The sequence below is a fragment of the Vollenhovia emeryi genome, unplaced genomic scaffold (genome assembly GCF_000949405.1).
Source record: "Vollenhovia emeryi isolate VEMERY1.0 unplaced genomic scaffold, V.emery_V1.0 DF939183.1, whole genome shotgun sequence".
NCBI lineage: Eukaryota > Metazoa > Arthropoda > Insecta > Hymenoptera > Formicidae > Vollenhovia > Vollenhovia emeryi.
The window spans coordinates 797,862-815,139 of NW_011967183.1; the positions used below are offsets into that span (position 1 = coordinate 797,862).

Here is a 17,278-nt window from a genome sequence, read left to right on the forward strand (position 1 = left end):
CTCCTGATACTTCGCCAGTTTTCGAGATTCCTAATGTTCGTGATTAGAAGTTAGAAAAAATTTTGGAACTATACAGGGCGTTTCATTTTCAATGATCCACGTGAATAACTTAAAAAATATGATACGGAAAAACGTTCTAAACAAAAGTTGTTTGGTTTGAAGTGGGACAGTAGGTGATGGCTTTGACTTGACCTTGGACAGTCATTTGAAGGTCACGTGAAGGTCACCTCCAATTTTTTAAACAGAACTCCTATTTTTTATTACACTATTATATTTTACTTATTAATATGAACAACTTTTGTCTAAAACATTTTTTATTTGCCTAATACTCTTTGAGATATTCAAGAAAACAAGTTATAATTTTTTCAATGTTTAGCTTATGATGGATACTTGACGTTCCGTCTAGATATTTCCTACGTCTATGAGCAGGAGATTGACAGGAAAGGCTACTACAATTCTTGATCCTAGAGTGCGGACTTTATTATGTTCAATAAAATCTATAGTTAAATTGTGCTTACATGAGATGCACACATTGATCAGGCGCACACTTCCTTCACGCTGACAAATAAAAATTGAAATTTGTATGCTTTACTTCGTGTATTGTTTAGATATACCTACACTAGGCACTATTGATACAGTCCAAAATAAACTTAGGCACATATAGAACATAGACTGCATATGGGAAAACGCTATTAGCACTGAAAGCATCAGTCTATCTTTGTCACTCGCTATATATCGAACGAAGATAGAAGACGATTTTAGTGCCAAATGTGTGCTTCCCAAAGACACCTATAATACTTATACATTTTCCATGAATATGCAAAATATAAATGTGTGCACAAATTCATAGGGGAAAGCATCAGTAATGCTTAGTATATTACATTTGAATGATGTCACTTATAGGCAACATATGATCGTATCAATGATGTAAGACTTATACGTTAAAACTACATAAATTGAAAATTGCGAGACTTGGACACATTGAAATTAACACATATTTTCAAACAAACAAGGAAATACAATGGAACATGTATTAATTAATATTTTGAATGTGTAATACGCTACGCACAAATTAAGTTGTTTAATTAAACGATAGTTCCAAGAAACTTGGTATTTGCATGATTTATTATGAAAGCAATTATTAGACCGAGATTTAGAGAAGATGAAACGAAATAACCTGAAAATGCGTCAAGTAAATTGAAAAAATACAACGAAAGACGATTCTCGACGATAGAATCCATCTTTTCAAGTTTAATTTTTTACGTCTTTAATTTTATTATTACCGCTCTTGTCCTCAAGGTTCTCACCTTTCTCAGTTTCTTTTTCTTTCCCGGGCTGCTTCTTGTCCGAATTACGAAAACGATCGTAACGCGAATCTTCATCGTCGCTCGATTTCGATGCTCCTGCCTCGCTTTCTCGCAAAATGTCACCTAAATCCTTGTCGACGTCATCCCAAATAATTTTATCACTGCCATGCGCGCGATAGTCATCGTCGTCTTCATCCCCCGGATTATTCTTACTATCTTTCGCATTCTTTTCAGACTCTAAGTTACATGATTTTTCTTCTTCAACTTTAACGTATTCTGCGCCGCAAACACCATTATTATCAGCCGCAGTAGACATTGGTATAGCAGATACTTGTGGCTCGGAATTGACGGGAGAAGTCTTCGCGTTGTCCGATGCATTGTTAGTCACGGTGGAATTGGTAGAATTCACATTCGTTGCCGATGACGATTGAAGATGTATTCTTTCCGCTTGACGTCTAAGTGCCTTGTCGTCGTTATCTCGCACGTACCTGCAGTATGCATACGATTGTAAATACAACGATTATAACATCGATTCATTCATCATTGAACATCAATGTGATATACCGTTTAAGGTGACTACGAGTAGAACAGTGTAAAGCGACCGCCCGCTCTGTGTTTTCGCTGCGTGGTAGATATACTTTGCACAATTCGCAATATTGTACTTCGACACGTTTTATAAATTCCGCGCCGACTTTTATCATTTGTTTGCCTTTCGATTTTTTCTCCGCCTCGCTTGAACTTTCACCCTCGGTCTTTTCCTTTTTCTTGTCGCTGGACTCTTCATCCTCTTTAAAAACAACAATAATGTGACATTTAGAGATAAGTGCATGGGATATTACATTTCGTAGGGATATTTCGTACATGCTTGTTACATACCGTCTACATCACCTACAGAATCCAAAGTCATAAAATTGTCAAGATTTACTTCTTTATCATCTTCTTCTGGCGCGCTCGAATCCCCCTCTGCTTCGCCACTTCCACTTGCATTCATTCTTTCTCTTAATATACTCTTTCTCTGATGAGAGGAAAATCAACTTACATTAGTCATCATACAAAGAAAAATGAACAATTAATTGATTATGAAGTACAACAGTTACCTTGATATGCTCTAGGGAGCACATATGTGTCTCAAAGAACATTGGTGAACGGAATTGAATACGACAAACACGACAGAATGGTGTGAGAAATCGTTTCATTTGGCGGTGAGACTCGGACAACTGATGAGCGGTTTTCAAGGAACGGTAGTTTAATTTACAAATGGCACAGAACATAGTACGAGAGGGCAGCGTGCCGCGTGCCATATCGCGAGCCTCGATACGCCTTTGCTCTTGCCGTTGAACAACTCGCATACGCGTTATAGTTGCCTTGTGTCGAGCAGCGATACGTTTCATCGCCGCACTGTGGCGGCCAGAGAACAGATGGAGCGAATATTCTTTGAACGTGACGCTGTGATGGGCGCAATGAGGGCATTTCAACTTTATAAACTTTCTACCGTCCCGTCTACTCGGCAATTCTTCGGAATCTGCGGTTCTATCACGTTCCGCTTTTTCATTCTCGTCGCGTTCTTCGTCGTCACCATCGTCATCTTCATCCTCCTACAGACCCAACAAAATGGATTAGAACAAGTGAAGAAAACACTATTGAGGGCAATAAAACTAATAGTAATTTAGATAGTATAGGGCTGAATGTGACTCACTTCTCGCTTCTGATCATCATCTTCCTCTTTAATATCATCGTCTTTTTCTTCCTCATCTTCGGTGTGTTGCCTTTCCCTATCCTGTTTCTCCTTCTTACGTTTGTCTTCCTTCTTCTTTTTCTCTTCTTCCTCTTCCAGGTCCTCCTCTTCATCATGTTCGTGTGGCTGTATAACGTTGACAATAATATATAAATAATAAATAAATATTACAAAATCATTTAAACACGCAAGAGCATATTATGTGTCACATTTTAAAAGCATCGTATAAAATATTATATATTTAATATGCTCTTAAATATATGAATAAACTCTAGTGACGAGTCTATTGTTAGTAAGAATTTCATGTTAGAGATTGGATCACTTGGTTTTTTTAGCAGCAGCGATTAAAAACAATAAAACAATCCCCGGCATCTGTGACCCATGTTTATATTCTATTCATCTAATAAACAAGTTACATAAATATACTTAAATATATAAATAATCATACATTTGACAAGCTTGTTTAACGCCACTGTTGAATTACCTTTTCTTCGTCGTCCCAATTACTCTTATTATCATCTTCCTCGTCATCGTCATCGGAAAATTCTGCATTAATGGCTTTGGCCATCTCTCTATCCTTGTCCTTCACGCTGGTCCCGGATCCCGAGTCCTTTTTACTTCCGGGTAGCCTAGTAGTACCGCTACTAATGACACAGCAATTTTGTTTTGACTTATATTATTTTCCAGCATTTTCCATTTTTTTTTCGTGCTTCTTTGTCTTTCGTTGTATCATCGAGCAAAACTTGCTTATAGATGATACGTAGAAAATATCGCGACAGTATCGGTTTAATATCTCGGCTCTATGTCCCAAAACGTGAAATGCGTTTCGTAGTGTACGCTAAAAGTGTCTATTATTCATTGTTCTTTTATTTTTCATCGCGTTCCGACTTCTTCGCACACCCTCGGTCGTGCCAAAAAATATATGAATAGTATAGTCGTACCGCTATAAACTTTAAAGAGAATTATATCTCATGACGAGTAAAGTACAATTATTTTAGCTCTCATATCGAAAGTTATTACGTTGCGTTTTGATGATGACACACGTACACACGTACATTACGTTTATACGTATCGTCAATGATTTCTTCTTTATTAGAACCCTGCAAAAAGCTCTCTTTCTCTCTCTCGGCAGTGTAACATTCGTTTCAAGATCGTTCGCATCTTGATTTTTTTTATCAATCGATTTACTTACTAGGCACTTATTCACGCATGCGCATTTGTTCGTTCGCTTTCATCTAAATCATTGTCTTGCGACACTCAGTCTTGTCATCGACCGAGAGTCGGTTTGCAGGAACCGACTTTGAAGAAGGATACTCAAGCACAGGCTACGAAGATAGTGTTTTTTTTTTTCGGTAAGTGACTGTATTAATAAATTACCTCCTGCGTAGTTTGGTAGTAGTCATGCGCACACGCTGGATGTAGTCTCGCGAGCGTGAGCCTAGCAGCTTTCGACGATAGTCGAGCGAATGCAGAGTACGCTTGCGAGCCATGAGGACGTCCGATCGAGAGCTCACGCGGTGAAATGCACCACCTCTACCACCGGTGCCGCGGGTCGAAATGCGACCTCTGTAATTTGAGCTCTGGTGCGATATTCTTCCACGACTCGAGGTGTATCTCTGAGTCGGCGGCGGTGCCATTTCGCTAATCCGAGGAGGTGGCGGAGGCGCGTAGCTCCGTGAGGCGGAGTGACGATCCTCGGAACGGTGGTACGACGACGCTCGTTCGCTCTGTCTCTTGTCCTCGTATACGGCTGATGATGACGATCCCTTATTATCGTCGTAGGGCGCTGCCGTGGACGAACCGTACGACGAATACCTCTGTGAGCCGCTACCGCTACCTCCACCCTGCCAAATCAAATTTAATTGTCCTCCTTCCATGCATTTCCTCTCTTTTCTCTCATCTCCTTTCCTTTGTCTCTTATACTTTATTCTACGCACATATGCTTATGCACTCATCCTTTCTTTTCCCTTTCCTACCGCTTATCTTTCGTAGATCTCTCTACACATACGTACATATCTACGTTTAAATCTTACTTGCTACTGTCCAACTGGGCTAATCCGAGTGACTAACCGACTGACATCGATTGATGGATTGATCGAGCGATCGACTGACTAAATGGCTAACTGACTAACTCAATCGACCGAATAAAAAATTGATTGATCAATTAATAGCGTAATTGTCGGCATAGTAATTAACTGATATGTTTCTATTTTCAGCTTTCAAATCCATTTGCATTTCATCATTCGGTTATCACATGCATGCAGTGCTAATCGTTTATCGTTTAAACAGGTCCAGTCGTGTCACGACCGTCGCAGTCATAATTGGGATTAATAATTGCAGTTACTCTATGATCATTGTATCACCTAGCCATATATAATTGGACTTTCCCTAAATAATCGAGAATCCCTAAATGCCTCTTTACGTTTGCCTCGTTACGTAACTTTGCGTAATCGTGTGGAAAATATATCTCTAATCTCGTTCACATGTGCAATCCTGGGAGTAATAGCAGCGCTCGCTTCCCTCGAGCTAACGAATTCTATCTCGCCATTCAACGATAGACCTTTCCAACTTAGTCGAATTATTAGGTGCGATGCGTCAAGTCTTTCGTATGGAACGATGCGTCAAATCTTTCATATGGAACACACGAAGATGATAATCGAACGAAAGTAACGGTAATCATTTGTAAATACATGTGCGTGGTTGCGTTTGGTACTAAGACGGTTTGGACAATATTACGTATACGTGTATGTCCATCTTTCGCTCGTCTGCCTCACATGTATCATGCGTGCGTCAAGTGTTCTCCATCATTTCGTAGGGATATATGCATACATTACACATTAATTCTTTCCCAATTCCCTCTGCGTCATGTTTAACGGAAGATCGATAAAGGACAAACCTGCCCCAATACGATTGGAAAGGTCTACGAACGTATAAATATTATTCAAAATTTGTTCTCTTTGTAATTTAGCATTGGACATAATTTAAGATAACTGATTACACGGCGTCTAGAGATGATATTTCATGAAAATCCCATGAGTGAGGTCGTTGTACGTTATCTCTCTCTACAATTTCTCTATACTCTCTATTCTCGTAACTGCGTAATAAATCGGCACAATTGCGCTTATTGCTCTCTAACGGGAAATAACGTGATGCAACTCGCACGTACGGGTCTATCCATCCCATTTTCCAGCGACTTTTCAAATAGCTCTCAAACTTTAATAGGATATATATGCGGACAGCGGGCAATATCATAAATACCATCTAGGTATATCTCATCTTTTAACGAGTCATCTTTTAATAATTTGACGTTTTTGTAGCGTTCCACCGCAGTAGCGTCCCAACGCAAAAAGAACGAGTGTTCGAGAAGCCGTTGGTTCGCGTTGCTTGAAAGGAAAGTATGATAACTTATAAATGCATCGTCTAAAGTATACCAATTTTTCTTATATACGAGTGTCCTGAAATCATTTGATATTCCTTTCTTTTCTTTTTTAAACACAACTCTTCCTTGCGTACACATTCTTTTGGATACGTTACACTTTAATCGACAAGTGACAAACTTTCAGGACCATCGTTCTCAATTACATTACATAATATAAAAACAATACTTGAATTGTTGGAAGAAACTTTTCATTACGAAAATTCAAATATCATGAGCAATTTCAGAGCATTGCATACTGATGCCGTGCTACACTTTTCTCTCAAAATATTATCTTACGAGATAGAGAAACGTATGACGGAGATTACAAAGAGAGAGGCAGGGGAGAATACATACCTGATAGTCACTTCTTATTCGTTTACGTGTCGACTCGCTAGATGATCGATGGTCATCTCTACCGGAATACGAATCCTGTAAAAAACAACAACCCCCATTTTGGTATTCCGGATGACACAAAAAGGCTTTTTTATATATGTATTCTGTATTCTTACACGTGGTCTTTTATAACTGTTGGAATGTTCGCCACGACCACCTCTGCTTGAATATCTCTCTGAACCTAAAAAGAGAAGCCGACGATATAATAATTCAAAAATATCTAATGCGCAGGGTTGGGTAGTGTCTAGTAAAAATGATAAAAGTTAAGTTAAAAAATTAAAAAGTGAAATCATTAACAACTTTGTTACATTAGAGACGTAGACGTCTGCCTACATTGGCAGTCTCTGCGTTCCAAAATTCAGCGCTAAAAATCTACAGTATACGTTACGTGCACTATAAGAGCTCTTCGACGCTGGCAATGAATTTTGCAACACAGCCATTATACGGGGTTTTAATTTTCAAACTCACGTGAAATTCCTCGCATATGAAATGGGCCATATTCTGTCAAGTGTGATCGATTTAAACGGTGGTCGTGAAATTCAATCCAATTTATGTGATCACAAGTCTGCGATTTTATGTAAAAATAAAACAAATTTAACTTTTAACTTTTTAATTTCTTTTTATTATTGACCCAACTTTAAATTCGTTCAATTTTATCCTGGATTAACTTGTATCTTAACTAACAAAGGGACACTACATCCAGTACATCGAGATGCCAATTTTTTGGGTGATTCTAGAGGCCAAAAAAAATACACGTGTCTTGGCGTTTTGTCCAATGCTCGGCGAATAAGGTGCTTGCTTCGTAACTCGTAGGTCGCAAGTACGATCCCGTGTCTCGTAAGTTAAACTTTTAAGGCTGTTAACTTTAACTAAACTTGGTTTAAAAAAAATCTAACTTGCCCAACCCTGCTAATACGTAATTTGTACATACTATACTCTCCAAACCAGACTGTGCTCCATTCGGTGCATTAAAGTGTGACTTTCTGTCTAGGTAAACCACACACAAACGCTTCGAAGCTTTGTTAAAACCGAGTGGAGCACAGTTCATAAGCGTGCGTGCGCAAACCTTAACTGTTATTGGCTCGGCAGAGAAAACTGCTCAGTGAGCGCTTGCGCCGGTTGGATTATGACTTTGAAATCTAGAAGAATAATTCTATCACAGCACAGCTCTAAAGGCCTGCGTCCACAATACTAAAACTTGGACCAAGTTCCAAGTTAAGAGTATAATCCAATCGACACAAAGTGCTCACCGAGAAGCGAACTGCTGACCGAAATTGTGTACACCAATGCCTACTAATGCACTAAAGCTCGGCTGTAATGTCCGGTGGACATTACTTTATTTTATACAATCTTTTTTAGATTCTTTATAATGCCCCAACAAGTTCAAATAACACCCAAGGACGGTGCCGTTACTAGAGCTCACCAGTACACGAGTACTAGACTGCACGTGTGATTCGTGTATTTAACTTATCCGTATTTTAACCCGTGTATACGAATTTAAAGAATCCTCATTTACGTACACAAATATCCGTGTATGTGACGTATGTAAACGTGTAGCCGTGTACACCTCAATAGGGAAATACAATATTTAGAGAATTATGTGACAAAATATGGATAAAACTTGGAATGCTGGAATTATGCGTATACGTATGTCAAACATATGCAGAAATAGAGATCTTTCGTCAGATTTTGACAAATATTTGCACACGTTTACACGTGTCACACGTACGAATATTCGACTATACGTGTACAAGTGTCTTGTACACAGGTACATGTGAGTCTTAAAACGCGTATCCAACCGAAAGCTCTAGCTGTTACTAGGCGGTATGCAACGACGCTCAAGCGTGAGGCGCAAAATGTGAAGAGGCGTGCGAGCGAGTCCCAGCGGGGCGCCTAGAAGCACGTTGCAACGTCACCGCCCACTAAATGCCCCAGAAATGACGTAATCCCTGGTAATGCCGCAAATCAAATACATCACAATGCCCTCAGCGGTTTACCCCTCGGCGCTCACTGAGCAGCTTTCTCCGCCGAACGCAGCCGTTCGTCAAACGTCAAACGCTCATACATTACCTGAATTATATTTGGATCTAGAGTCGTAGCTCGTCGTTGAATATTTAAACCTGCCACCTCTGGAAGATGAGTATCCTCCTCTGCCAGACATGTTCCCGCCCGCCGAACCACCATTCCACTCGTTTCCTCCGCCACCACCGCGTCCCCTGTACGAACCACCTCCGCGAGAATTAAATCCACGACCGCGAGAACTCATGGTGGAACTAGAAAAGAAACCGAGAAAGACATTCGCTATCTTCCTCTATTTTTTGTACCTGGGCGTATTCTACTGCGTCTTGTAAAAACAAGATTAAGATTCCTCGCTATGACCAAGCAAAGCACTGATATGCAAATGTGTATTTAAAAATATGTAAAAACACAGAAACGTTGAAGTCACTTAAACGGCAAGAGTGAGTATCTTTAAAAGAAAGTGTGACTTAAATAAAACCCTTATCTTGCTGATGAAAAAAAATAACGCAACCCCCCCCCCCCGCAGCGTGATTGAACGTAAGTACATTAAGTTTTTGGAAATGGTAAGTCGCCAGTGATAAAAGAAATACAATTAAGAATTAAAACGATATGGGCTGGCAAATCTTTTATTTTAATAAAATAAAATCATGTTTCGACCAGTAATACCAGTCCTTTTCAAGTATACCTTACGTCACACCCATCAATTGTTACAGCAAAGGACAGGAGAACGTGTCGCAGTGCACGAAAAAAAAAATAAGTACATTACCTGTATTTGTTGTAACCGTAGCTCATGGTTGCAACTTATCGGTGAGCGAGACAGAGAGAAAGAGATAAGGGGCTGTAGTGGACACAGCGCCGTTAGTCTACGAACAAAATAAATATTTCTGTACAACGCATGTGCCAGAAGTCGCATTCGTGGAGAATACGTCGATAGCCTCACCGCGATCGCACGGCGATCGGCCCCGCCGTTCAGGTTAAGCGGCTCGGAGCTGGAGTCGAAAGATCGGGACGCGGAATCCGCGCGCGCGCTAGCTCGACTTTCAGCGGGAGATGAGAAAAGGGAGGAGAGAATTGTGGAAATTGAGGCAGGGGCTGGAACGGCGTCGGGCGCCCGCGCGGCTCCGACGCGATCCCGAGACGAAACGCGCCAGCAACGTGACGGCGCTCTGCGTCGCAAATCGGCGAGGGAGCCCCGTGACCCTCTCGCGCGAGATACTCCGGAGAAACGGGCCCGCCGCGAGGCCGCGGAGCTACGAGTCGATAAAACGGTCGATAATTCGCGCGACCGCGGGGAGCAATGGCCGAGCGCCCTGTCGCGTCGAGCGCGCACACAAGGCAAATCTTACCTGGCCGAGCCGCGAGAGTCGCAGCCTCCGTCTTCCTTCCTCCCTCGTTGCGACGCGGACGCGACTACGGGCGATCCCACGGCACTCCTCCACGTATATACGCTCTACCCGCTAAAACACCAAGCCCGTCTAACAGATCGCGAGCCACCTCCGAAGAGCTCGCGCGAAGCTGGCGGGAGCAAACGAAATCGTTCACCGAGCCACCATGGATAACCAAAATGTCGGCGCACACGTTTTCGGTACGAGTGGCGTCCCAGCAGCCCCGAATGTGCGAGCCCGTCAGGCCGGCTCCACGATTGGCGCGGCGAGGCTCGAGCTGCGCGAAACCGACCAATCGCAGTTGCGCTTGTTCTCCTCAGGCTCGTCTGCGATTGGCCAATGGAATAAATCGGTGGAACCGGAAGTCGTATGTGCCGGGTGTCTAGAGGCCGCGATCGAACTGCCGCTATACAAATACTTGGAAGAATTCTTCCTTTCCCTTCTTTCAATAAAGATGAAAGGAGAAGAGAGGGAGAGACGCTTCGAAGCATTTGCAGCAGCTTGACCGCAGCCAGAATGAATTATAGCTCGTAGTTCGATCTTGCAATCAGATTTGAAATTCCATGCGGCCAACGAGATGACCGCGTAGAACCACGCGATCGTCTTTAGACGCGTTTTTGTTCTAATCTTTTTCCCGTATGTTAATAAAATAATATGGATTATATTATTATTGTCCTGATTAGTCCTGGAATTATCACTAGAAGAAAGTCCCCTATGACGACAAATTCCTAATATGAGATAGGACTTTCTGTTAAATTAACAAGCATCATTGGTTCCATAATGAATTTATTATTCTTGAAGTGAAATCTGTTTAGTGGAAAATTCATTGCTAGATGAATCGTGTAATCGTCGCGAGAAATGACTTGCGATTGAATTTGCACGTTGAAAACCTGCTATCCCATTATAGGATATTTAACATAATTATTAATTACAACCGTTGATGTTACTCTATTACTATTATTTTGCAGCTACTATTGTCGTTTGGTAAACTTTATTGAAAAATACGGGATTATCACGAATAACTTGCCTCACTGATCCTGTACAAATAGCCACAATGTTTTCGGACGAAAAAGAAAAGGATAGAAAAAGAGAATAAAATGCGTACTCTAATAATAATTTCAGATAATACTATATTATACATCGAACAAACCGTATGCATGATGCGTTGTGATTACATCGTCACGCGCATTACGTTGACGCTGGTAACAATCGCTGTAATTCCTTCCCCGCGTATTCTTGTCACTGAACAAGAACCTACGTAAAGACAAATCTGTGGAAATTCGTTGAAAGTATACGTTCGATATACCATGTCATTGGGACTTAATCGACGAGTTAATTTTCTCAAGGGACTTTAATGGTAATTATAACGATAACATACAAAACATTTAAATCTAATATACTGCTCCCTCGTAATTCTATTTACACGCAAAGTTCTTCTAAGCCTGTCACGTCCTTCCGTGTTGGAAAAGTCCTAGTAGAATGAGAACGAATTACCTACGCTACGTCGTATATATATCTACAAGAAAGGGAGGGGGGGAAACAAAGATAGAAAGAAAAGAAAGGCCAGAACAAACATCCACATATTGTACGAAAGTCAATACGATTAGTTAAAGACAAGTATAATAAGCGTGCAAGCCCAACTCCGATTATTCATTCTCGTTTTTTTTTATAGTCGAACCTCCTTACTCTCAAGCCGTTAGGACAAAGAAAAATTCCTCATTCTCCCCCCATCATTTCTCTCATCGTATCTAAGCGCGTTTGTAATTTCGCTAATTATTTTCAAAAGTTCAGCTGATTAAGAACAGAGGTGTCGAAAGGTGAAGGCTCGATTATATATGAAAAGTATGTACAACATACACACGGCGTGACAAATGCATCGTTGAAAATTCTATCCGAGTTTAAGCATCTGTGAGCTTCATTCGCATGAGAGTAAACATCGGTCGAAAATAAGTAAACAGCTAATATTCAGTTTTAAATAAATAAAAGTTTAGGTTTTAATTTTTTGACACGCAATCTCGATTCACAAATATCTAGAGATGACGCATACCTGTATCCGAGTAGTTCGAAAGAATATGATTTTCTTATGGCAAGACATTCGAGACACCGTATGTACTATATATCGATCGGATGAGATTCTCGGTTCAGTCAACCATTAATTACCGGCAATAATGTATAAGATGAATATTTGCGTAATTGAATAATCATTTCAAAATACTTTGCATTCTCCATCCAAATACATGAACCCACGCGCGCGCACATACACCCACGAGCACGGTCGAGTACACACATACGCGTCCAAGCAAGCATACATACACAACCTTTGTAATTGTAATATTGAGCATCCGTCCTTTTCCACTTCTTTTTATCGAAAAAATAGACTTGTTTTTTGTAGCTAAACCCTTCATACATTTCATCGTTTCTGTTTTCTCTCCTCGCCTAATTATGTACTTATTTCGTTTTAAGCGCAGAGAGTATGACATAGCACAGCTACAAAGAACAGATCCATCGTTACCAAGTTAATGTAACACACTCATGTTTAATCTGACTCGTCTATGTAATTTTCTTCTGCTATTATCTCTGTCCAAGTTATGATACTAATATCATAATCATACTTTGTTTTGTCTAAAGAAATGATATAAGTTATGCAACGTGTGCACATTATTAAGATCCGTCTTTTTAGCCATCCAGGCTGTATTCCGCGTCTAAAGCAGAATGAGAGACATTTACGTCGTCGGAGTGGCTCTCGTTACAGCAGTTTTCAATCACCAAGTTTGCAAGTTCTTTTATACGTTCGTATGGTCTGGGATCTGCTATCACCGTATGCAGCTTCTCCAGTCCTCCTTCTTTCACCACCAATGCGCAGTACTTGAATGCTGAAACATCGATTACATCATATTATGTAAAATAGTGGAAGCCAAGAAAAAAATAGAGCCAAACAGAGCAAGAAGGCGGATATTCTAAATCTAAATGATTCGTCATATGTACGTATGAATATTAATATTGCGCACGTACAGTATACTTTGGTGAGATTGGCAAGAGCCCAAGCGGCCCAATGTTGACACGGTGGAGTATGATACACATCCAGCAGACGTAACAGTGGTCCAAACGAGCGATAATTGATGTTACGTTCCGCATTCAAGTCCCAACTCTCAATCGCTTGCACCATGTACTTAAGAACCTCTTTACGAGTTGGCTTTTCTATTGTCCAAGCGTCAATACCATCGGATGCCATGTGTGCCAATATACCAGCGGCGTTGTACGGAACCTGTGTAATTCGAGAAATCTATATTATTTGTGAGTGCACTAGAATTGAAAAGAATGAAGGAAGAAGGGAAAATACGAAACCTCGATTCCATCGCTATTAGAGCGTAACAGATTGGCGAAGACGGTTACATATCGTTCCTGCATCAGATGGATCCGAAGATACTCGACTTCGGCTACGTTGCCCAGCAAACCCATCATATTTCTCAACAGCTCTTCTTTGTGTGGATATTGCTAGACAGGCGATAAATATATTGCAGTGGAAACAAAAATCGCAGCTTAAGCTAAGTATATCCGACTTGCGTACTTGTAGTATAGCGTACTTTGCGAAACACACCTGTACGCACTTGAGGAAAAGCGCCATGCCTTCCTCATCCAAGAATCGCTGGCAATTTATGGATGTTTCGTCCGTCATATTCCACATAGTCGACCATGCGACTTCTAGCACGTCGTCGAATATGTTTGTCTCCACCCTATACTCCACCAATTCTAACATAGTTTTAACACAACCCAGCTTGCCGAGCAATCTCTTTTCTTTACCTTCCACTTGACAAGCTAGAGAGTTTAATAGATATATGCCGATTCTTTGGACAAAACTTTCTGGTTCGGAGTGTTTGGCTGAATGTAGAAGCACCTTTACAAGGGTTTCATAATTCGACATCTACAGAAGTGAATGATAATTGCATTATTATCGAAAGTAGTTAATTATACTTCTTTTATATATCGTGTAAACTATTGTCAACATTTCGAAAACGTGACGTTTTCCTTGGTTAAGCGACAATTTCGCAGTTTGAATGCGAATAGTTTAATATGGGAGACTAATGTCATAGACGGGGGCAAAATAAAGAAAAGTTGAAAATGACACAAACCACATCATGTGGTATGCGGAACTGACACAACGCCAAACAACCGTTCCGCATCATAGTCTCTTCGTCCCTATGTGTGCTCATACCAGCAAGGAGAGTACTGATAATCCTTCTCTTCATTCGCGCTACTAATTCACCCTTTTCCTTCATCTTTACTATGTAAAATAACGTGGCGCTGCAATGTGCGATGTAAGATTAAAGGTTGTCTTGCTCTCTTGGCGCATATCCTATAATTGATAAATTATAGAATACACGTCTCTCTACGCACATGCGTACCTTCCCGATATTTGTATATGCTTCTGAGCTGGATGCTTTTCCATCGCTTCCAACACGGTACATAGCGCTTGATCCATCCTATGACAATTTTCATATCTAAACACGTGGTATAAGTCGCCCAATACTTTTTGTAGTAATTCTTGCTTATTGTCCATACAAACATGAGCCGCGATCAGTATTTGATCCTCATTTGCATCACCAGCCACCTAAGCCAACCCCGTAAGAAAACAAGTAGATGAATAAACGATAATGCTTTTACCTACTAATTTCTTGCAGTAGCGCACAGTCAACTAGTTTCTACACATGGACTTTATTTAATATCTCCTTTCGTTAAGCGTCGGAGAGAAATATTCAATATTGTTTTTCTCCATTTCCCATCAAGAAATAACTACCGGTATAATCGGAGGGCGCAAATATGACAATTCTCGTGCAATCTCACCACTTTCGCCGGTATGTCGTGTCTTCTACAAGCACCGTGCATAGTCCCGTAAAGTCCTAAGAATTGTAACGGCTTATGTATCCTAGATGCGAGTCCCGGTATATCGGAGAGCTGCCCAAAGTCTTCGATATTCGTGTCGACGGGACGTTCGGCTACGCCTCTTCCCGCAAGATTTGTACCACCGATGTCTAAAGAAACCAACTGAGGTAGACCATTCACCAGGTCGGACAGGATCTTATTGGGATTTTCAAACTGTCCATGTTTATAATTTGACTGAGAAATGTCCAAGTACCTGCAAAAACATTTTATGAACCTGCGTCGTCTCATGTACTTGCACCACCAAGAAAACTTGTCGCTATGTATAAGCTTTACTGTCTCTATAGTCGAAACTCTCCAACGTACCTCAAATGTTTTAATTGACAGATGTTCTTGACAAAGGATTTTGGGTCGGTATTGATCTTAACGTTGTACAAAGCTAAGGATACTAAGTTTGGTACCAGATGATAGAATTCAAAAGTATCAATGTTACAACTATTGGACAAGTCCAGCTGCGTCAGATTCGACAGCCCCGCTAGGAGGAGTAAATATTCCGACGATGGTATTCCTACGTATCCTAATTCCAGGCGCTTTAATTTCGGCGTGTTGAAAACATATCCACGCTGGTAGTAATTGATGGAGGCTGTAACAAGGAGTCATGGTTTAACAATCCGCTTGGGGCGCGTTGCAACAGGCTGCGGGACACGTGGGCAAAACCGTGGTCTCTTACAGAGGTTTAAGGTAGAAGGTACGATCATCGAAGTTCCATGGCACACCAAGCTGTGCAGGTTCTCCGAATTGGTATTGATGTGCTCGATGCAGAATTCCGTCACGTTGCTGCAATCGATGAGCTCCAGGTCGTAGAGCTTGTGGCCGACGAGCGTCTGCACCGAGGTGTCGGTCAGGCTGCAATTGGAGATCTTGACGTGCTTGAGCCGCGTGGCCGCCTGATTTTTGAAGATCGAGAAGAAGCAGTCGTCGTCCTCGGTCGCCTCGCTGCGCTGCGCGTACTCTATAATCTTGTCGCATATCTCGCTCGGGAAGGTTATACCCTTGCGCAGCATCCGATGGCCGCGTTTCCCCTTTACCGAGATAATGTCGAGATTCTCGCAGATGAGCTTGTAGCACAGATCGGCAAGCCGCTCCGGGCCTACATATTGATCCGTGTGAAATAAGTCATCCAGCTCCGCCATTCTATCTTCCTCTCTATCGCTCTCTCTTGCTCTCTCGCTCGCTCGCTCGCTCGCTCTCTCTCTCTTTCTCGGCAGCTCGGATTTGACGAAATCACGACCGAGTCACGTTCATGAAGGAAGACGCGCGCTATATTCTCCCTCGGCAATTGCGCAACTTCGGAGCGTGGAACGCCCGCGGCTGACGGGGAGACGCGTGCGTTGTGTCAGAGCGTGGGATCAGCTGGGTACGCGCGACATGGCGCGTCACGAATGCCTACGCCGCGGCCGCATTCGGGATCATTTCTGCCTGGCGAAACGGTTGGCGCGCGCCGCGACCGCCGCGGGGCCGCGTCACCGACACTCGGCACTCTCGTCGGACGCGCACTCGCTGCGAACTCGACGGGCGGCTCCGCGCGCGCGTGTGTGTCACCGATCTCACGCGCTCGATCCGTAAAATCCACCGCGGAAAAAGCACCGAGCCTACAGCTGTTACCACATCACTGTCGCCCCGTCATCCCCCACCCCCGCGCTGCCGCGGCTACCTTCACGCTTCCCTACGCGTCCCGGCCTCTCTTCTCGCTCGCATCGCGCGTAGATCCTACGATCCTACGACGTTTCGGCGCTTCCGACACATCGCGCTACACCATCGCGAGGGGGGGCAATTTTATCGATCACCCGTAGAATATTGCGTAGAGCGCTATGTATAGCGGAGAGAGCGAAAGTGTGCTGTCCGGCACGGGTGTAGCGGGGTAGAGCTGCACCTGCACCGCTCGCTCTCTTTAAGCCCGTATCAGATTGCGCACTGGAAATTGATTGCTAATTGGTGGCCGCATCTCAGCCAATCGGATAACATTTGTCTCGCGGCGAATCCGGCCGCTTGCACCGAGCGCGCGCTAAAGCCCGTATCAGACTACGGATTGGGATTGGGATTAGATTGAAATTTAACCAATCACAGTAAAGTTTACTAATCT

General features: G+C 42.2%; 2 protein-coding genes across 4 annotated transcripts; both read right to left on the reverse strand.

Annotated features, from left to right (window-relative positions):
* Positions 1–455: 455 nt before the first annotated feature.
* On the reverse strand, positions 456–10,445 carry LOC105562819 (uncharacterized protein DDB_G0283697). Of its 2 annotated transcripts, none has more exons than XM_012013910.1 (12): positions 10,219–10,445; positions 9,639–9,735; positions 8,924–9,126; positions 6,970–7,034; positions 6,815–6,889; positions 4,420–4,886; positions 3,527–3,683; positions 3,004–3,168; positions 2,405–2,902; positions 2,184–2,322; positions 1,872–2,094; positions 456–1,795 (listed from the first exon to the last, which is right to left on the reverse strand). In XM_012013910.1, the coding sequence occupies exons 2-12, from the start codon at positions 9,662–9,664 to the stop codon at positions 1,252–1,254; spliced, it is 2,562 nt and encodes an 853-aa protein (XP_011869300.1). In that variant the 5' UTR covers positions 9,665–9,735; positions 10,219–10,445; the 3' UTR covers positions 456–1,251. The 2 variants fall into 2 exon arrangements, with proteins under 2 accessions (XP_011869300.1, XP_011869299.1); XM_012013909.1 differs by having other exon boundaries at positions 3,527–3,686.
* A 917-nt stretch (positions 10,446–11,362) lies between these two features.
* On the reverse strand, positions 11,363–16,970 carry LOC105562820 (protein zer-1 homolog). Of its 2 annotated transcripts, none has more exons than XM_012013911.1 (9): positions 15,866–16,970; positions 15,502–15,778; positions 15,100–15,391; positions 14,661–14,866; positions 14,388–14,559; positions 13,826–14,179; positions 13,603–13,752; positions 13,270–13,522; positions 11,363–13,130 (listed from the first exon to the last, which is right to left on the reverse strand). In XM_012013911.1, exons 1-9 carry the CDS (start codon positions 16,326–16,328, stop codon positions 12,934–12,936), a joined length of 2,364 nt encoding a protein of 787 aa, XP_011869301.1. In that variant the 5' UTR covers positions 16,329–16,970; the 3' UTR covers positions 11,363–12,933. The 2 variants fall into 2 exon arrangements, with proteins under 2 accessions (XP_011869301.1, XP_011869302.1); XM_012013912.1 differs by having other exon boundaries at positions 13,856–14,179; positions 15,866–16,969.
* Positions 16,971–17,278: the final 308 nt, after the last annotated feature.

Excerpts from the sequence above, each read along its gene's own strand:
- LOC105562819 (XM_012013909.1), bottom strand. The coding sequence starts at position 9,664 with ATGAGCTACGGTTACAACAAATACAG. Across the intron at positions 7,035-8,923 it reads TAGATCCAAATATAATTCAG|GTTCAGAGAGATATTCAAGC; the intron begins GTAATGTATGAG and ends TTCTCTTTTTAG. Across the intron at positions 2,903-3,003 it reads ATGATGATCAGAAGCGAGAA|GAGGATGAAGATGACGATGG; the intron begins GTGAGTCACATT and ends TTGGGTCTGTAG.
- LOC105562820 (XM_012013911.1), bottom strand. The coding sequence starts at position 16,328 with ATGGCGGAGCTGGATGACTTATTTCACACGGATCAATATGTAGGCCCG. Across the intron at positions 14,867-15,099 it reads ACGACATACCGGCGAAAGTG|GTGGCTGGTGATGCAAATGA; the intron begins GTGAGATTGCAC and ends GGGTTGGCTTAG. Across the intron at positions 14,560-14,660 it reads CATATACAAATATCGGGAAG|CGCCACGTTATTTTACATAG; the intron begins GTACGCATGTGC and ends CGCACATTGCAG.